Source organism: Neltuma alba, unplaced genomic scaffold (genome assembly GCF_004799145.2).
Source record: "Neltuma alba isolate B1F8T4 unplaced genomic scaffold, ASM479914v2 tig00003187_pilon, whole genome shotgun sequence".
Lineage (NCBI taxonomy): Eukaryota > Viridiplantae > Streptophyta > Magnoliopsida > Fabales > Fabaceae > Neltuma > Neltuma alba.
The window spans coordinates 845338-866455 of record NW_021633178.1 but is presented as its reverse complement, the minus strand read 5'-3'; the positions used below and the strand labels follow the sequence as shown (position 1 = coordinate 866455).

The 21118-nt window shown below is 36.5% G+C and overlaps 2 protein-coding genes across 4 annotated transcripts; one reads left to right on the top strand and one right to left on the bottom strand.

Annotated features, from left to right (window-relative positions):
- Positions 1-3029: 3029 nt before the first annotated feature.
- On the top strand, positions 3030-4423 carry LOC114740733 (growth-regulating factor 3). Of its 2 annotated transcripts, none has more exons than XM_028928937.1 (3): positions 3030-3300; positions 3483-3659; positions 3925-4423. In XM_028928937.1, exons 1-3 carry the CDS (start codon positions 3090-3092, stop codon positions 4230-4232), a joined length of 696 nt encoding a protein of 231 aa, XP_028784770.1. In that variant the 5' UTR covers positions 3030-3089; the 3' UTR covers positions 4233-4423. The 2 variants fall into 2 exon arrangements, with proteins under 2 accessions (XP_028784770.1, XP_028784769.1); XM_028928936.1 differs by having other exon boundaries at positions 3922-4423.
- Positions 4424-5974: 1551 nt separating this feature from the next.
- On the bottom strand, positions 5975-20411 carry LOC114740803 (1,4-alpha-glucan-branching enzyme 1, chloroplastic/amyloplastic). 2 transcript variants are annotated; one of them, XM_028929042.1, is made up of 22 exons: positions 20074-20411; positions 18272-18421; positions 17236-17522; positions 16173-16271; positions 14977-15019; positions 14411-14470; positions 13494-13574; positions 13224-13340; positions 12794-12877; positions 12168-12289; positions 11872-11991; positions 11543-11672; positions 11334-11444; positions 10576-10704; positions 9969-10072; positions 9601-9745; positions 9249-9396; positions 9043-9110; positions 8260-8337; positions 7968-8123; positions 6712-6786; positions 5975-6531 (listed from the first exon to the last, which is right to left on the bottom strand). In XM_028929042.1, exons 1-22 carry the CDS (start codon positions 20131-20133, stop codon positions 6412-6414), a joined length of 2487 nt encoding a protein of 828 aa, XP_028784875.1. In that variant the 5' UTR covers positions 20134-20411; the 3' UTR covers positions 5975-6411. The 2 variants fall into 2 exon arrangements, with proteins under 2 accessions (XP_028784875.1, XP_028784874.1); XM_028929041.1 differs by having other exon boundaries at positions 18272-18426; positions 20074-20410.
- Positions 20412-21118: the final 707 nt, after the last annotated feature.

Here is a 21118-nt window from a genome sequence, read left to right as displayed (position 1 = left end):
TACTAGTTGATCCGATGTTTAATACAATAATTATATAACTAATTTGACTCAATTAAAAAAATTAATTAAGTTTATTATTTATAATAAATATATATTTTAAAAAAAATATTTTTACTAATAAAATATATTAACTAAACACCTTTAATTTGAATTCATTACGAAGACAACTTTTAAAAAATAGATAAATATAAGAAACAAAATGAATTGAAATTTTATATTAAGGATTAAAATAAAAATGAAACAAACTCTTATATTAAGGATCGAAAGTAATACAAAAAAATAGAAATTTAAGTTTTGAAAAATATATTTGTTTGAAGGGTTTTAATTTTAACATTTTTAACATGAAAAGAATTAATTTTAAGCTCAAAATAACTTCACTTCGCTGTGGGTTATGAGGGGAAAAAACCGTACACCAATTAACAAACAATTAATAAACTTTTTATTGAAAAAAAATAATGAACTTGACAAAATAACCTTAAAAGTTAAGCGAGCGGCAGTAAAAGGCGGAGGGAGAAGAAGACGGGACTCGACACTCAAGGGATGAAGTAGGAACAAGGGACAGAGCAGAAGGCACCCACAAACGGGGGCTGATATGAGCCCACCATCAGAAAGCAGTTCCACGTCATCACCTCATTTTTTATTGGGTCAACACAAATAATAATGATGACGATGATAATTAATTCCAAATGCGAAGCAGGAAAGCGAGAAAATAACAATAACAACAATAAGTAATAGCAAGAGGGGGCAATAATATGAAAATAATTGAAAGGCGAGGACGGAAAATAGACAGGGACCACGTGAGCATAGGACTGAGCACGTTGATTGTAATTTATTAAACAGAGAGGGTCTTTGCCTTTTTTTACTCCTATATGAGAACATTTTTACCCTCATGAAACGTAAACGCCATTTAAAAAGTACTTGCAGACTCCCCCCGAATCACGCTGCACTGCTTCAAGACCCCTTCTCTCTCATTTTTTTACAGAGAATAGCAATTCAGAATTTTACGAAGAACAGGTAACATTAAAATATTTATAATGACTAAAATATCTTTCTCATGTAATATTGATTTTGTAGGGCATTTTAATTATATGCACGACATCACTCACAAGTTAGGTGTAAGCTGCCTAACACTGTGAATGCTGTCGTCGTTGTCGTTGATACATGATTGCTCCAATGCTCTGTCTGGGTTCCTTTATGGGGGAAAATTAACTTAAAACAAGATAGTACCATGGCCCCGCGAAAAGAAAAGACAATACCAAACGTTAAGTTGCATATTAAGGATTCCCCCCCCCCCTCTTTTTTTGACGAGATATAATGTTTTTCGCCTTCTTTTGGATTCCGTAGTGCCCAAGATCCTGACGATTGGCTTTCACATCTTCTGGAGCTAAAATAGTTCAGCATGGCTTCGTGTTTTCCTTACAAACCAGACTGGACTCTGGGAGGGACCTATTTCTATCACTAGAAAATTTATGTCCAGGCTTCAAACCTACTGGTCCAAGTATGAAGAGCACTTCGAATGCCCAGAGTGTATGAATTTTGAGTTATAAAATGATAATAATTGGAACGAAAAGATATAACTACTCTAATGCTATCTCTGATTTTTAATAAAAGAGTTATTCAACTTATTTAAGTAAATTTAAAAAGTTTTTAAAATATATTGACTAATCAAGTGTTATTAACTAAAACTATTATTATTATATGAATTATTTTGAAAATAAATAAATAAATATGAAACATAAAATAACCTGAGATATCATATTTAATATCAAATTAAAAATTAAATAAACTTTATAATAATTTAGAATGGGAGATAACATCCAATTAGTTGTACCATCAACTTCGCAGAACCTGGCGAGGCAGCAATTTTGGACGACGTTAACTTGTTTGGGTTTGAGAGTGGGGGAAGTCAAACAGCAGGGTCAAGAATGAGGCACAGGTTTTGAAATGAAAACAAACCTCGAAAAGCTTGCAGCATGGTGCTGAGGCATTCAAGGGAGAGGAAATTAGCGGGATGACGAAAATCCTCAGAGGGGCAACGCCATGTCGGACATTAACTCCACCTGTCGGCGTTGGATGCCTCTCCGCCTTTGCGTGTTCTCAGTTTCGGACCACCAAAAACAAACACCGAACACTATCCATCTTCATCCAAGAAAGTATCTGGATTTTTCCAGAATTCAAAATAAACATATGAAATTATCTCTTTCCAATTTTACTGCTTTTATTAATTTTTTCCTATACTGACAAATATATTTATAAATCATTGTCATATCTTTATACTACTATTCTATCTCTTTTTAACAAAAATAAAATAAAAATAAAATTTAAAAATAAGTATTAATTATGCTACAAGAGACGTATAGTTCTGATAAAAACTTTTCATTAGAGTCATAATGACTAATGATATGAAAAATTTCTTATAATCCCCTTGATACTCTTGTGGTTTTGTCACCGTCATGATACATGACAGACGCTGGCTAGGAAAAAAATATATATATATATAAAATATAGGAGAGAGAAAAAATAATAAAATAATAATATAAGAATAATTTTATTATTCTAAAAAATAAAATAGAAATTCTATTATTTTGGGATTAATTTAATGACTTTATGGAGTGGAGGGGTATTATTCTCTTTTGTCTATCATTGTGAAAAAAATTATAAAATTTTTTATCTAAAGACATGTTTATAAAAATTATTGTCATTTGTTTAAATTAACACTAATATCTGCATTTTTTTAAGTTTTTTTTCTTTTGCAATTTTCTCTATTATTTTTTTTCCTCTCAAATGTCTTGTCTCTCTGTCTTTCTCAGGCTTACCCCACTGCCTTTCAAAACAAATTTTGCAGACTTGGCTGTCAGAACCCTGCACCCACCCATCCTTACCCTTCTGGCTCTATTCAACTCCGTTCCTGTCTCGCATGTCTGCCAAAGTCACCAAGGAAACAAAAATCAAGCGAACCCAATTTTAACAGGCTTGCTCTGCTACCCAAAACCAAACCGAGTTGTAATATCACAAGCCCCACTCTCAACCAAAGTTTTAAAAGAAAAATTCCGTCCTTGGTAGCTTCTCTCTGTTTGTCTGCTCTGTCGATGGACTTGTATCTGAAGCAATGGAGAAACCAGGATGAGTCAGTGGCAGAGGAACAGCATTCTGCAAAGATGCCAAAACTTGTTCTCGAACCTCATCAAAAGCCACAATCATCTGCCTCTGCTCTCCCTCTGTTTGTACCAGAACCCAACGCTAAAGTCAGCACCTTGTCAGCATTATCTGATTCAACCTCAGCTTCTCCCAGAGTTCCCCGTAAGATTTATATTCCTTTCTTGCTAGTAACTGTAGCTGCGAAGTCTGAAGCTTTTGATTAACTTCGCCGGTTAACTAGTTGCTTCCTTTACAAGTTTTGATTCAAGCTTGCGCCTTTCTTGTTCTGCATTTAACAGTTATTTGCCTATTTCATTTTCTCCTTTTACCCTTGTGGTTGTCAGGGATGGGGAATTATTTCAGCTTGGCTCAGTGGCAGGAGCTTGAGTTGCAGGCTTTGATTTTCAGGTACATGTTAGCCGGCGCTGCTGTGCCTCCTGAGCTTCTTCACCCAATCAAGAAAAGCCTTCTTCAATCCCCTTCCTATTTCCTGCAACACTACCCATCCTATGACCCTGCTTGTAAGTTTCTGGCTTTGTTCACCTTACTCTCGTTACCCGCTATTTTCTTTGCTCTCCTAAAAGGTTCTCCTTTTTATGTTGAACACAAATGCAACTTTTTGTCGTGAAAAAGAATCTCTTTTCTCTATTCTTCTTTTTGTAAAGTGAAATGAGATAAAGATGATCAGATTTTACGTTTTGCATTCTTGAGATTCCGTTTTGAATCAATCCACAGTGATTGGTTTTGAATGGTAAAGCTGCATGATGAGGGTGTTTGTTGCAGCAGCATTGCAATCAGGGTATTGGGGAAGGGTAGCCATGGATCCAGAGCCTGGCCGGTGCCGGAGAACTGACGGCAAAAAGTGGCGGTGCTCTAGGGACGTGGTTGCTGGCCAGAAGTACTGCGAGCGCCACATGCATCGCGGTCGAAATCGTTCAAGAAAGCCTGTGGAACTACCCACACCAAACACTCCCGGTGGCAGTGACTTCGGCGGCGGCGGAGGCTCTGCCGGCGCTCCGATATCCATGACTGCGCCGTCATTGGCAATGGCTTCGCTAAGTTCCCCTTTCGATCTCCATCTTGATCAAAGGTAATTCTTCGCGCTAAAATGACTAGTAATTGGGGAAGCCAACATCCAAACGTCTTAGATTTTACGATCTCTGTGTAATGGTTATATATGAAATTGTGCTTAAGAAAAGGGTTCTTGGCTATAAGTTGGTGGGACACCTTTGTTTTGTTTTGTAATTGTTATTTATTTCACTTGTCAACCTTAATTTGAATATCCCTTCATCGGTAGCATTCAGAAGGCAAGCATAGATTGGATTGATTCCCAAATGAATAACCAAATAGCGGCCAAAAAAGATTAAAAAGGAGAATAATGCAGAGTTGTTGATCTTATCCCTGAGATGCACAACAGTAGGGCCCTAATAGAGGCCTGGCTGGCCACCATGTCTCGTACGAGGGAAAAGAAAATTCAGCTTCAGATGCCAAAGAAACCAAACCCCCAACCCCAAGTCCCCATAAACAACATTTAAAAAATGGCGAGTTTGTCTTGTGCTGTCCTGCAATTATTCGTCTACTTCATGGAACTCCATTTCCCTGGTTGATATTTTGCTGGGTCCTCTGTAGCAGTTCCTTTGGGACCAATAATGAAAATAAGAGCCGTTTTGGAATCCCAGATGATGGGGGTAGTGGGGATGGCAGATTTGACGGTCATATCCTGCGACGGTTTTTTGGATGACTGGCCACAATCACTTCAAAAATCTGACATTGCCGAAGGGAATGCTAGTAACTCCAACTCGGTGACATGTCTGTATATGTCGACACCTGGGAATACGTCGTCCGTCGGATCTGTTGTGGAAACTATCCACTGGCTATGGAGAAAATCTGTGTCCAAGAGAGCAGCAGCAGATAAACTGGGCAGGAAGATGGAGTTCGGCTAATCAAGTGGCTTCCATGGGAGGACCTATTGCCGAGGCTCTGAGATCATCCGCTTCAACCTCTTCGCCAACTTGGTATTCTACGTCGCTTGCCTCGGGTTCTGCTTCTGATTAAGCGCGCTATTTAGCTGGAATTGTGGCTTCCCCTTGGAATGAACATGATCTCAGTTTTGAACAGGCCAGCAGAATGGGCATGATTCTTTGGTGTAAATACGTTTGATCCGGCTATCCTCAGTTTCGAGATTCCTAGTTAAATTGGAAAGGAAGAGTCATGCCACTACCTCTGTCTAGCAGCCATCCCGTTGGAACTCGTCTAATCACATGACAAATTGTTTAATGATACATGAACATTTTAGACCTTGGGTTTTTTCAATTCAACTTAATATATATTTTTTATTTTAAATGATGGAGACTGTAAAGCGCCATCAATATGCATATGAACATCACTGGTGGACCAAAAAGCATATTATATTTGGACTGACGCCTAGAAAGAGACGCACGCACCCCAAAAACAAAACCGGACCCATAACCATATTCAGTCAGGGGGCCAGCCAATTGGGCTAATCGCTTATCCCTCGTCACCACGCAATTATGCGGTGGGATCAAATTTTTATAATCAAGTCTCATAAAAGAGAAATAATTACCAAATCATTCTAATAACAATCTTAACAGTTTATAATGACAAGTTCTATAATAAAAATGATAATTTTTAAAACTTATTTTTTAATTATTTTACTTGTTTGGGATCTCATTGTAATTCTCCGTTCATTTATTCACAGTTGTTTGGCGATAAAGCTCTTCATGGTTGAGTTGGATCACCATCAAGCATGAGCAGATCATAACATGTAGGTCAAGCATAAAACTGCTTGTCGCTTGTACCGTCGTACCTGTACATCTGTTTCACCTCAACAGTACATTATGAATTGCTGGTCTTGACCAACAAAATTATTAAATTAAATCTCAAGAAACCGTGTACAAATTACAATACCCCGCAAATGTAAGTGGCAATCCCTGAGACGACATGTAGAAGATGCTCTATTACAAAAGCTTTGTAACTGGCATCGAATCCGACGTTAGTACTTTCCTGGCTTTGCATTTCCTCAAATGCTATGCCACTACCCATGTCATGTGCTAATACAAAAGCATGAAGTGCTATACATTATTTCTAACTTGGTGTTATTTCCCATTCTTTCTGCTTCATATTTTCCGTCGTGATCAAATCACTATATAGGTTGTGGGCTGGCTAGATGGTCCTAGAGTTATTACTGCATCTATCATGCCATGATGCCCTTGTCACCTGTTTATCCAGGAAAGCAGCAGGTTACATCTTGCATCACATTGATTCTGGTCCAGGTGGTTTTTCAGCTTCATCATCCACAAGGGCATATACCGCTGCTGTTCTAGAAGGTGCATACACTAGAAAGGAACGAGGCCGGTCATCGTACCACCCTTCCTGCATAATCATCCAACAAATTTTAAGGATACGCTTTTTTCCGCTACGGAAGAGTCAGTTGTAAGATCACATGCTCAAGAATGCAGCGCACAGATGCACAGTATGTGACACAGCCAAACAAAACACAACGGCACCCTTGCAAGTGCCCACACACAGATAAGTTTAGAGGAAGTTCCATACCGAAGAGAAGAACTCAGCAGTATGATCGAGCCTGTTGAAGCCTCCAAACAATGAATCATCTGAATCCAAGACAATCTGGAAAAAGAAAACCCATAATCCATTATAAAAAAACTGATAATAACTTGGGCATTCGGATAAAGCAAAACTTAGCTGGAAGAGATGCCACCAATATCATGGCCTATGAGATTGATACATAGAGCAAATGTTTGCAGTACTGATGAAGGATTTACATTTCCACTAACATAAAATTCAAATCCAGTTCGTGTTCTATGTTTCACTTGGGAGATGAGAATCTCAATTTCTCAGAATGTCTGAATATTATGAAGTTTTGAAATTTATTAGAAAGAATAGGACTCGTTGTTATCATTGTAGGGCTTCAAGTTCAAATTACTAATAAATTAAAATTAGAATAATTAGAACAACCATGTACTAGACAATCATATTTATTTTGGCGTGTACTCATTTATTTGGTTTTGATAATTTCTTTTTAATTTAACAAATTTCTCAGTATCTTAATTGAACGAACACCTAATTAATTTTTAATAATTAACAATGTTGAAGTTAACACATATTCTTCCCCTTCAATAACATCTTTTTACGGTTCTGACCTTGCTTGTAATAGATTTAGATTGTATAGATTTAATCTAGATGATCCATTTTCTAAGTTATTTTTTTCCATTTATTTTATCCTGCATTTATTTCTTTCAAATAAAAACAAGAAATAAAACTTAACATTAAAAAAGAGAAAAAAATATAAAAGCTTAACTTGTTAGAATTAAATATAAACCATCTAAATCTGCACTAGGAGAGAGCAAAAAGGAACCAGGTCACATTGTGACAAAACTTAACATTAAAAAAGAGAAAAAATATATAAAAGCTTAAATTGTTAGAATTAAATATAAACCATCTAAATCTGCACTAGGAGAGAGCAAAAAGGAACCAGGTCACATTGTGACCATACTATTATAACTACCATGAGGATCAGAGCCTCTCATTTCACGCTGGTAGTGTATTTTAGAAGTCGGAATGACTACTAGTGCCATTTCAGTCCAGCCAGTGCAGTACTACCTCCCAACATATTTATAAGAAACAAGTGATTGTTAAAATTTAACTATAATTTGTTTTTTAAAAATAGGCCTGGAGGTAGTAATACACACAGCCCACTGGCAAGATTTAGTATGGATAATTATGAAGCTTTTGTTCTATCCAAAAAACCGTAACGATAACAGCAATAAGAAAATGTTGTAATGACTTACCCTGTATTTCCCCGGTTTTAAGCAGCCAACTCTGTAATCTGAATAGCTGTTGGTCCAATGAAAATTGAAGACAAAAACGAGGTTTCCCCTTTCAAAGACTATCACCCTATCTCCTTCATTTTTACGCGAGATATGTTGATGCTCAGAAACCATGAACTGCGACGACAGTAAAACGAAGTTATCGTTGAGAAACAATATCATCCGACAGGCTTTGAAATAGAAAATATAATCTGATTTCACAAGACTTGACAAGAGGAATTAAACACTATGAGAGCCGTCACAAAGAACTTACATTATATCTTTCTTCTAGATGCTGCATGGCCTGATCAAATTCTTGCATCCCACGATATCGGAGATAGTCTGCATCCCCCTGGGTAACAAACCAAAAGGTATTTTTTCTCCATCTAAGAAATACTAAATATTTGCATCTTCGCAGAAGAAGAATATCAAACAAGTGGGGGTGCGTTGATATAAATGTCAAAGTGAAAGTGAATGAAGAGAGCAATTAAAGCATACGCTTTGTGAGTTTTACCCAAGAAAATTGTTCACCCGATCAGGTGCCAATGCATCAAAATGCATCGTCTTTTTAATAAACATCTTTTCCCCCTTTTTCATTCCATGTGTATATTTCTCCGACAACTCCAGTTAAATGTCATGAAATGTCGAATTTCTGCTTCAGTGGCTGATCCAGGAATCAACTGCTCCTCCAGTCCTAAATATAAGACCATTTTTGTAATGTAATTTCCGGTTCTAAATATAAGACCTTTTTTGGAGTGTAATTTATGCTTTACACTACAAAAAGGATCTTATATTTAGGACCAGAGGAATATTTTATCTCTTGCAGAGCAACTTCAGCAATGACATGCGATTTACAAGATATAAGTTTATATCACGTGTTTGTGAAAGAGCACCATTTTAATGCTCGCCTTTAGACATGTAAATATAATTAGGACAGTTAACACTATCAAACAAGCTCCACAAGATCAGAGCTTTACCATTTAACTGAAAATCATAAATAAAATGATGGAATATAAACAATAATGGCAAATTGTCATACAAATAAACCAGAACTTACTAGATCGAAAAGACGCCTGCACTTATCATAACTGAAGTTGTTCCCCTCCCTCGGGAAATCAATCCACTCTGAACAGAAAAAAGAAGGGAAACCATTAAATATTTTCTTCATAATCATCAAATCCTATGACTTCCTAAGCAATTTACAATTGGTCATAGTTGATCCCCTTCAAAAAGAATGACAAAAAGCAAGTCACCTGCACTTACCCGGATGGCCAAATTCATTTCCCATGAAATTTAAATATCCTTCACCACCGAGGCCCATGGTAATAAGCCTAATCATCTTGTGTAATGCTATTCCCCGATCTATAAGAGGAGTAGAAGGTCTGTCTAAAGCCATGAAGTCATACATATCCTGAAGGAACCCCCCGGGAAAACAAAAAAATTGAGCGTTCAATGTCATATGCTGTAGCAAAAACGCAAATATCCTCAATCTCACTGTGAGTGTGTGAACTATATCTCCCATTGTAAATCAACCAAAACGCAAATATCCTCAGTCTTACCAATATCCTATGACTAGATACAACTACGTAACTATATTCCTGAAAAAGCTACAAACCTTGTCCATCAACCAAAATGCAATTGTCTTGTCACCAACCAAGGCTTGGTCATGACTTTCAGCATACACCACACATTTTTCCAGCCATCTTCTGTTTTTGAGTGTGTGAACTATATCGCCCATTGTCCAGTATTCATCAGGCTTCCTACATAGAGAGGGGCATGACTGAATCAAACATGGCTGTGATGCGATGCTACTAATGAGCAGGTGAGAATGAATGACAATGGCCTATCTGTGGATTTGATAGGTTGCATAATAAGAAAATCAACTTCATGCCGATGATTCATAAATTCTTGTGAGTATAACTATGGCTGCTTTAAAAAAATTATACTGTGACATAGACTCAAGAAAAATGATGACACAATTACTTGAGAAGCTCAATCCACTTGTCTGCAACGGCCATGTGCAGGCGATAATCAAAGCCAACTCCACCATCTTGTGTAGGAAGGCAGAATGTTGGCATTCCACTGACCTGTAAACAGAAGGAAATTGTAAAGTCTGCTGACATTTTCGTCAAGTCATGTAGAAGAATATAACATCATATAATCTCGCTTCAAAATAGTGCGGACAACCAATTGTAAAACCTAAAAATCAATTATCAAATGAACAAAATTGAAAAGCGACGAAGATAAAAAACTAAATTTATTGGCTTGGCTATGCACATGATCGCAGTGATGATAAGGTCAACAGATAACAATCCGTCAACTCTTGTCACACAGTTCGAGTCTTTAATATATGTCCATGAAATATTTGGACTAAGACAACCAAATACCAAAGCAACCTAATCCAAGTTCCCCTGAGCTGTTAGCATCTAACACTTCGAACATGTAATGATAAAACATTGGGTAATAGCATGTAGAATCCCAAAACTAATTGTAATCCATATCTCCACATCAATAAGGAAGTAACTATCTTCTTGTTCTTAGCATAACTCCTCGATTAAATCAGATCATAACAACTGATAAGATAGCATACATCTTCCCCAATAGTAACAGCCTCTGGGTAGAGCCCATGAATGACATCATTAGCGAGCATCAGGTAAACCACAGCATCCACGTCAGTTGCATATCCAAAATACTCGTTGTAGTTCCCAGTAAAACCTACCTGTAAGAAACAAAACACAATTTTATTAGAAAATCAAAGAAGAAATAAAACGCAAGAGCCAAAGACAAAGCTTTTGCATATAAAACAGGACACCCTTTTCCTCCAGTAGAATATCTTTCATCAGTTTCCTAGCATAGCTTGTAATGAATCCTAGCTGAGAAAAAAACCATGAGCAGAAACGCAAAGGGAACTAAGAAGCCAGCCTATCCCAAAAAAGTTGAAGAGATAGGAACAGTACATAGGAAATGTTGATCTAAAGCTCTAGCATTATGCTTTCATTAAATGCAACACAACCTACCAACAAGGCTCATAGGCACAAAAACAATTTATATGTAAAAAGAATCAAGGAAAAAAAAACTATTATTCAAGATCAGAATTTACATAAAACACAAAAGCTTGTTCTAGATATCATATTTTGAACACTCTTGCAGAAGCAACAAAAGAATGAATTGAATTAGAAATCCAAAAGAAACACACCCCATCATGTAACATCATGGATGGCTCCCCATACCCACAAAAGGGGGTCCCTTATTTCCCCTAATTTAATGACCTGATAAGTCTTGATGACTTAATACTGATACATGGAAGCCGTAATGAAATAACAAGAAGCAGAAAGAGAGATAACAAACCCCCAAACCATGATGAGTGTACATCATTGACGTGACACCATCAAATCGAAACCCATCAAACTTGTACTCTTCAAGCCACCATCTTGCATTTGAGAGCAGATACCTCAATACCTACATAATGAGAAACAGCTGCTAATTATAGGAGATAGAAGAGAGAGTAGAAAATATTGCCATAATTATATCGCCGAGTTTGTAAAGACGATGCTTACTTCCCAGCTTCCATAGTTAAAAAGGCGAGAGTCCCACATCCAGTGATGACCCCGTGCTCCAGAATGGAAGTAATGACCATCGGTTCCATCAAACATGTTCAGCCCATCTAATGTATTATTTGATGCATGGCTACATTCATCAGATTAGAGAAAAAAATCAGGTCTAAGCAGGGGTTTAAAGACGCCATATCATTAGACCTTGCAGTTAATAGCCTTCATGTAATGATCATTTGAAGACAAAGGAGTGAATAAAAAATAAAAAGAAAAATAACAGTTCCCAGATATATGGCCAAACAAATATAAAAACAAAGATAATGAAAAATGATTACCTATGTACAATATCCATCAGAACATGAATGCCTAGTTCATGGGCCCTATCTATCAGAGACTTGAGTTCTTCTGGAGTGCCAAATCGGCTGCTAGGTGCAAAGAAATTTGTAACATGGTACCTACATGATGCAGAATAATGTTTTTTAAAAGTTTGCCACTGAAACTAGGATAAAAACACCTATGCACTGGGAAACATGAGAGGCAGAGAAGAACTGCTTGTCAGTGTATAATTGGAAGCAGTAGTAATTTAAAAAATTCCAGAGAGTACATCAACTTAGGATTCAGGAAGATTTACCCAAAGCTAGCATAATAAGAATGCTCCTGGATAGCCATAATCTGGACAGCATTATAGCCAAGCCTTTTAATGCGAGGCAAAACATCATCTCTAAAATTGACATATGTGTTGATTTTAGCCTCCTGTACCACAATGTTCATTGACAAAGTAATGTAAGATATAGAACTATAAATATACACTTTAGCCAAATTTTAGAGGTTTGTTCTCCAACAATATACAAGTTTTTTACCGTTTAAATAAGGCTAACATTATTTAATGAAAAAAAATGGATCAAATCTCCCCATGAAGGAATATCTAATAAACCAAAAAGGTTGTAGTAAATGCCTCGTTAAACATTGTAACTGATGCCCTTCACTTGGAATTTACTGAACAATGATGATTTCACTTTAGGATGATGGAAAAGAATCATTAAAGAGTGGGTGGGGAATCAAGACCTAGAATTCCATCATATCATTGATATCAACGGGAGAACCAAAACATACTTTTCCTTCACATTCTAGCATTCATGTTGGCCACTACACTTCAGCATATATGAAATCACTAACTTTTGTCAAAAGAAACCAAGGGTGGGAAAGGAAAAATCAAATTAGTGCTTATCACAGTTGAGAAAAGGAAAAGATGCCAACCGGACTACTCATTCCAACATGTGACTCGTATATTCTGAGTGATTTTGGTCTTTTTGGCTGTGGATGTTTAAAAACATATTTTTCCTGCAAAGAAGAGAACAAGAAAATCATTTTAGGAGAGACGCATGTGGCAAAATCCAATTATATTTGAGGGGAATGTTGAAGATAAACCTTAATAGAAGAGCCATATCTAAAGATGATAAGAAAAATGAAGTGTACATAAGCTCATGGCAATCTTAACTAAAGCTGCTTGGGTGAAATGAACAAATCCCATCAGTAGCCCAAGCACAAGCATATACAGAAAATTAACATACTATTCTGTAGTGTGCTGCCAAGCCTTGCCAAATGTTGCAATGTTGTAATAACTGAATTCATTTGATTGCCACTTCCTATTCTCTAAATATAACCTACATCAAATAGAGAACCTTACCTCTTCTGGAGGATCATAGTATATGCCATTATATGGAATTTCACCCGGAGCCTGTACAGAGAACTTGATCCAAGCGGGAATTGAGTCTTTGATGCCAGAGGGAGTATCCATGCGGATCTACATATTTATTGACAGAATGCAGAGTTTTAGTTCCAGTCAGAGAAATATTTAGATAAGTTTTGTATATGAGAGAAAAATGTTGGGAAGCACGTCAATTAAGTGCAAGGCCTCGCCCTAAAAGAAACAAGAATTTAAAAAAAAAAAACTGACCTTGACTCGAGAACCATGAGGAATTGGTGGCGAACCGTCCACATTGTTGGGTAGAAATATCTCCCAGACGCCAAATTCATTCTGTTTAGACAGAACCAGAACAGTTAAAAACCCATAATAGTGCATAACACCAGTTGCACTGAAAATTTGACCGAGGGTATCCTGAGTAGAGTTGCCGGTAATATTTGTCAAGATCACTTCTATTGTTACATGGCAATTATTCATTTTCGAAAAAGACATTCTGTCCATCTAATAACATTATTTTTGGAAAAAATAGTTTTGTACATAAATATAAATCACATTCCCTACAAGCACCATCACCCTCATTGAAGGTCGGGACCACAAATAGAGTTCAGCATATGAGAATTACAATGGGAGCTCACATAAAGAAAGTGACGAGATCTACAATCCCAAAGAATATTACATAAGATTGTGACCCTACTCCTTCAAGTATATAAATATATATTATACTCTCTTGCCAATCCTGTCAGTTGACTACCTTCCTTTGCTCCTCTGTTTTTCTTTTTTATTTGATTCTTAACCTTTGTACATTCTTTTGGACCATAAGCCCCCCCCTTCCTGCTCTTTACCCATTCCTTATTGTGTCCTTATGTGTGTTTTGGTGGCAGCAGTGGGTTGCCTCTCTTCAGTCTTCAAAAGCAATACTAAGAGTTTTAATGCATTCCATCCCTTTAGAACGGTTAAGAAACACAATGCAAACTTGATTTTACACCAGAAGACTGAGTAGCAACAGAAAAGGGGGAAGGCGGATGCATATAAGCTATAATATAGGTCAAAAGGATCGGAGAAGTGAAGGACGAAGTCAAAACCACCAAATAATTAACAATGTAAAAGCTAGCATCTCTACAAGAAGCATCCTCAACGTCGTACTTTAGCGAAAATCGAAGATAGCATACCCGAGTCATTACATCTGCATTTGGATTCCAATTGTTGAAGTCTCCAATTAATGCTGCTGACTGAAAAGGCAACGAAAAATAGCCATGTCGGTTCACAGGAGGAATTAAAACCGATTCATAAAGAAAAGAGATTGAAACTATGTTTCTACACATGAAGTGATGACAGGAGGGGAGGGGGGAAGGATGGTGAGGAAGGAAGCAAGAGGCCACTGCTTTAAAATGTATGCCAAAGATAAATCTTCAAATCGTTGTGAACTTATTATCTACCTTGGGCTATTTTAATATATGAACAACTAATCATTATTTGACATTAACCATTAGTACAGCAAACTCTCTCACTCCTTCTAGTACGTAGTCTAAATCAATTTTTGTGAAAAAGGAAAAGGCTCATAGTTGTAACATAGATACTTATCAATAGTGCTCTAAGTAGACAGAGCAGAATCTCAATACAACTGACTATGCAGTCCTGTAAAAAATTTTGGTAAAAGAATAGAAATTGCAAACAAATTGAAATTTAAAGAAAAGACACAATCGATGTCAATATCAAGAACTAAGATAAAGTATACCTTAGCTCCTGGCGCCCATTCTCTATAAGTAATGCCAGTGGCGCTGCAAAAACAGTTTAGAGTTATTAGAAACATAAAAAGATTCAAACCTCAGAAAGCATAACTTCCTCATGCAGGGGAGGTTAAAGAAAAGAAAATTATTACAATTCTCTTAGATTTTCATGTAAACTAGATTTGCAACAAATGGATTATGTATTTTGGAATGAGGGTTTAATTTTTGGGAATCTGAAAATTCTTGAGCTGGATGCTCAGGTCTTTAACATATCCTATTTCTAGCTATCTTATATACAGCACCATTTGGATTAAATGTACTTAAGTTGCAAGATTCTTTTGTCCTAGTAGGGTTAGGTTTATTTGAATCATCTGTAAATAGGAGACCTGTATCTCAAGGTTTTCAGTCCCATCTGGAGTTTCATGTTGAATTTGTTAAATGGTTCCTTCAGACTCTGTTCAACCATGTTGGATTAACTTCACTTGATTGATTTAGTTTCTGACGCTTACAAATCCTTAGATTAAAGGCTAAGGACTTTGCTGAATAGCAATTAAAGTAAGGCTGCACGAGATTACAAAGCAAACAATATTGTGTATTTCAACAACATTTCAAAAGTACGACAGAGTTATCCAGTAGAACAAAACTAAGACCCCAAACAAAGATATGCGCTTCCGCTGTAATAAAAAATGCCATTATATAACATCCATAATTACATTCGTCAAGCTCAAATTGTGCTCCTAACACACTGATCTTTGGAAAGTTGTAAAGCAAAAGTACGACAAAGATGATAAATTTATCTCTTTTTCATGCCATATTGTCATGGTCATAAGGATGACAAACATCAAAAACAGTTTAAACCTACATCGCATTCCACTCCCCACCAACAAAATTAAAAAAATAAAAGAAACGAGTATTGCCGGTTCCATTTATTAGACACCTAAAGCTATCAGGGTCTTCTCACAGGGAATATTCATCAGATTCCAGAAAGTTGGGCTAAGCTATAAATATCGCATTTAAAAAAAAAAGATAAAAGATACTCCTGTGGATTAATTAATTATATTAACCATGGACTAGGAGTTTGCATGTGACACATACAACAAATTTATTCTTATTACGAACGTGATATTCAGTATCTTCATAAACAGAAAAGATAGATATATACATCATGAGCATCAACACGTAAAAAGTAGGGGTAAAACAACACCTGCGTGTAAAACCCAATTTTTCATAGCCGCGAGAAAATGCTTCCAAACCACCTTCATGCTTCTCAATTTCCTCACGCAATCTTTTGTACTGTCCATAACTGTAATGAGGCAAAAAATGCATTTAACCAAAATCAAGGTCTGTTTCACAGTTTAATAAACATCAGAAGCCCAGAAGCATAACAGATAAGAGTTTGAGAAGCAAAAACAAACGAGCAATATATCAATCAACAATAGAAAAGACTATAAGCAGCGTACGATATGTTTTTGTTTTATAAAAGAATGGCAAGGTCATCATAAAGTCAAATTACTTTTAGATATAATTGAATAAAAAGATTAATTAAGACACAGGAAATGCCGCCGTTATTTTTTCTGTTTAGTTACATCAGAACAATTTAAACCCCGCTATCTTGCCTTTATTAATGATATCCTTGCAAGGTTCCCAAGATCAATTGTTTTTTTTAACCCATTTCTAATTTTCATAATTTTAAGGTGCAAGTGGCCTAAACTTTCTCATGCGGACTAATGGAATATTCTTTAAACGAATCATCAAATTAAATCTCTTCTTTCAGTAGCTTAGTAGTAGTTCAGCTATACAGCTAAGTTGAAAATAAAAGGACATAAACACATTTGGATTGACTTAAAAGTAACTTTGTGTTGTATAAGATAAGTATATAAAAAGAATTTTATCTCAAATTGCGTAAAAGCACTTCTTTTAAGTGCTTATAGGGTTTCTAAAATTTCCACAAAAAAAGAAAGAAAGAAATATGCATAAACTGAATACGGAAAAGTAAGGTATCCTCATGTTTATTCTAAAAGACGAAAATCAACTTAGTTTGAAGCATTGATAATGCCTTCCAGCTACCAGAAACAGCCCTAAATATGAGCTCCAGGTTGTCCAGTTCTATTTTCATACCATAACAAGGAATTTCTAACCCCACTATAAGAACCTTTAGCAGTTATTTGAGCTTCCCAAGTTCTCCAAGACTAAGTCTATCCTGAAGTACATGGAATTATTTCGCTCATTTAAAACTATAAGATGCTTAAGGTAAGAAGTCAACTCACCGGAAGTCAAGATGCCCACGATAACCTAGCAAAGATGGATCAATTTCATATATCCTCTGTCCGGTGCCTGGTGGGGGAATGATCTTAGGTTTAGCTTCATCTCCTCCTATTTTTACTTCCTCTTTTGTAGAAATTGATGTCTTTGCTGGAGCACTGGCATCTACATCCTCAAGTGACGAAGGAACAGAACCTAGTCCATCCTCAACCTCTCTGAAACCACTAGTTACTTCATCATCCTTAAACTTGCTATCGTCTTTCATGGTTAGATCCTCTAAGTTTTCAGGAGCCTGAAATATACAAGTCAATGCGCTCTGAGATTGCTAAGGATGAATATACAAACGGCATAAACAAAAATACAACTACATTAACATTTGTAAGATTGCTACCAGTGAAAATATTTAAAAAAACGTAGGAAAACAAAAAGTAATGCTCACACTTAGCAGCCAAGAATTTGTAAGTGGCTGTAACTTATGGTCCGTAAGAAAATATATAGCGTCAAGCATGCTTAGGCGATAAGTTCCATTCATTCACCAAATATTTATGCTACTATTATGCACTATCTGTTGACAGTCTTATTCTCATATTAATACTCTCAAAATTGTTCAGCATACAAAGGATTTCAAGCAGCAGTCTACTTTTGACATTTCTAGATTCCACATGTAAGATGCAGTTTCTTTCCTTTAATCCTCTTTACTCTCTGTCTCCAAGTCATTTCCTTAAAACCAACTTACAACTAAAAAGTGCTGGTTTCTTAGGATTAAGCAACAGTTTACTTGTAACACTTTTTAATATTAAGACAACAAGACCATAACCCCCCTGAGAAAAAAGGAGTGTAAACCACATAATAAGCAGGTTAAATACCATAACAATAAGCCTCATCCCACTAGTTGAGATGGCTACGTAACACTACACTAATGTGCTCTACCAACAACCTAGTCTCAGATATACACATCAAGTGTTTTCAACCTTATATATGAAGTATTTATATAAAAATATAAATTACACAAGAGTTCCACATGGAAATGGATAGAAATACCTGCGAATCTTGTGATGTTATTTCAGTAGTTTCAAGTTGATCTGTCAGAGTTGAAGCATCATCTTGACCTCCAGGTGCAAGAACTTTATCAGATGCAGCAATGGCAGAAGATGAGGAGTCAGAATCATGGGAAAATTTTCCAACCAGGGTCTTCCCTACAAGAAATCATCAATGCATCAGTGAGGTGTTTTCAACCTTACGATGAGGAATTAGTTTTGCATGTAACTAAATCTTTTTATGTTCATATTCTAAGCAGAAACACATCAACCCTCACGTTCGCTATTTCCAGAAAGTTATCATATTCATGTCTTTGCAATTCAAAATGATCAACCATTAAAAATTCACAGCCAGGTCATAGAACAACCAACTAAGTAATTAAGAAATTCTCTAGTCAAGCAAAGAAAGGAAATAGACTTGAAAACAATCCTTACAAGAGTTTAGATTCTCTTTTATATTCTACCCAAACATTGGATAGTAAAGAAAAAAAATTCAGCAAAATACATAGAACAAAATTTTGAGAACAATATCATCAAAAGTATGTCAATACAGTTATTGTTAATAGTTTCCAAGAAGCTGTGCTGGTAAGGTCAAGTGAATTTCCTCTAGCTGGTTTTCCATTAGCAAACATTCTGATTTAATGAAGAACTGAAACCATCCTGCTTGAACAGGAAAAAAATAAAATGAAAAAATGAAAAATAAGGGGCGACTGTATGTAACTGCTCTAAACTATAGCCTAACCGCAACTTTGATACATGAACATTAAAACATGACTCTTTATTCCCTCTTCACTATCAAAAAAAATGAGAAAATATAAACTAAATCGAACATCTAGAACGACACAGACACAGAGCATCATGTGTGACGGTCAAATGATTTTTTGACATTAGCTTTAACTGCTATGGTAACATTTTCCTTTTTATGTATTTAAAAGCATTAGTGTACTAAAACCCTAAGTAGACTATATAATTCAGGGGCCACTTGCAGTTTTTGCCTAAAATATGGCACGGATTGTTGCTTTATACTGTTTATTCTTTCTTCATTCCTTTCCGTCCGCATGAATCCTATCAGCTTTAAGCCTCGGCTGAAGAGAGTAGAGACAAGCTAAAAGCTGCGATATTTCCTTTCAGTCTGATACACATACAGTAAATATAATTAATCCACTCAAGGTTGAAGTATACAGAACCAAGCTTTATCTCACCCGCCTTTAATAATCACAAATCGGATGCTTACAAGGAAGTACCAGAGAGTTGGAGCAAGTCATAAACAGAGAAAGAAAGCAAGATAAAATTCATATCTCAAGACAAACTTTAAGCAGACAGTTCAGCATCTACACAGATACAAAACTTCACAGCCAAATGTTCCCCAAAATAGTGCCAGTGAGATACGGTTCGCATACATGGGCTTCGTATCTTAGAAGAAGGTGCCTGAAGGAGCGTGGCTTTTAACTACGCAAACAGCAATGGGAATTGATTCGATTATCTGGACAGGAAAAAAAATCTCTGAACCTAGATTTTCCTAAGGACACAAATCCAAAGCTCTAAGGAACTCTATGGACCTAGACAAAAGTATATGTGATGAACCAACGGAAAACTCGAAGAAACATATTTTGTCTACACTGATCCTGAAAAGACTGCATTATGGTCCATCTCTGTTGCTGATAAACTGCTACATTTCAAGTATTAAATGAACCATTGTCGGTTCTGGGGACATTAACCGAGTCAATTTTAAAGCAAACACTGGCTATAACTCTGACAATGAATTGAAATAGCAGAAGCAATGGAGTGAAGATGAGATTGGCGTACTACGAGAAATGGAGTCCATGTTCTGGAAGAAGGAGAGAGTAACAGTCCTGCGATCACCATGGAAGCTGGATTGCGAGGACTTATACATTGAAGGAACAGCCGGAAATCTTAGCCCCGGTAAAGTGTAAACCATTGTTGTGATTTTATCACTAGCTGAACTTTGAGAAGGAAGAGTAATAGAGGTGCGATACAGATCTCGGTTCGAACTGTGATATGCGTAGTGATGAGTTCAGGTGTTTGTTTGAGAGAACCGCGGCAAGTCCCAAGCGTATCGGGGAGAGCATTACCAGACTATAAAAAATCAGAGATACATGAATTGGAGTGCGGAAAAGGTGGCGCTATCCGCCAATTTAACCGCGAACGGAGCAGGCTACGTGTGATGAAGATTGAGCTTTCAGGGCCCACCCCTTCCCGCAGTGGGCTCAAGGTCAAGGATATGAAATAAACGGCTCTGCTCGCGTGCCTTCATTTCGCGGTGGGCGTTTTCCTTTTTTGGGTTAGTGTTGCCACTTGCCTTAAACTTGATCTGACGGTTTTAACACGAAATGAAGCCTCGGGAAAGTTTTCTTAATTGAAAGGTGCTTTACTTCTGTTTAAGTTGCAGCTCATGAATACATAATTATATACCTTCCTTGTCTAAAGTGCCCTTTTTTTTTTGGCCTGATCGTCTAAGTTCGCTTTTGCGAGTTCGTTTGCCGAGAGGAGCATTTATTTATATAGAATTCTTTCAATTTTCGAAAACAAAATATCAAAACATTCTAGGCAGAGACTCCATTTCGCAATTCAAAATTAATGATAAAATATCATGATTAATTGTCAGTGCTGATCCCCTCGAATTATTTCGGTGATCCGAGATCAATGCCGATTAGATTGAATGTTGATTTTTCTTTTTTAGCATGATGACGACGACGACGATTATTATTATTATTATGCCATATATGACAGCAAGAAACCTTGTTAATTTTTCATGCCTGAAACAACGCCAGAAATTTTGATGAGAACGGGAAAGAATCAAGATTTATGACAGATATTAAGGGGGTATTTG

Coding starts and splice junctions, on each gene's coding strand:
- LOC114740733 (XM_028928936.1), top strand. CDS start 3,090: ATGGACTTGTATCTGAAGCAATGGAGAAACCAGGATGAGTCAGTGGCA. Junction 3,301..3,482: donor AGCTTCTCCCAGAGTTCCCC/GTAAGATTTATA, acceptor TGTGGTTGTCAG/GGATGGGGAATTATTTCAGC. Junction 3,660..3,921: donor CCCATCCTATGACCCTGCTT/GTAAGTTTCTGG, acceptor TGTTTGTTGCAG/CAGCATTGCAATCAGGGTAT.
- LOC114740803 (XM_028929041.1), bottom strand. CDS start 20,206: ATGGTTTACACTTTACCGGGGCTAAGATTTCCGGCTGTTCCTTCAATG. Junction 12,290..12,793: donor ATGTTGGAATGAGTAGTCCG/GTTGGCATCTTT, acceptor ATTGTGGTACAG/GAGGCTAAAATCAACACATA. Junction 6,787..7,967: donor TAAAACCGGGGAAATACAGG/GTAAGTCATTAC, acceptor TTCTTTTTCCAG/ATTGTCTTGGATTCAGATGA.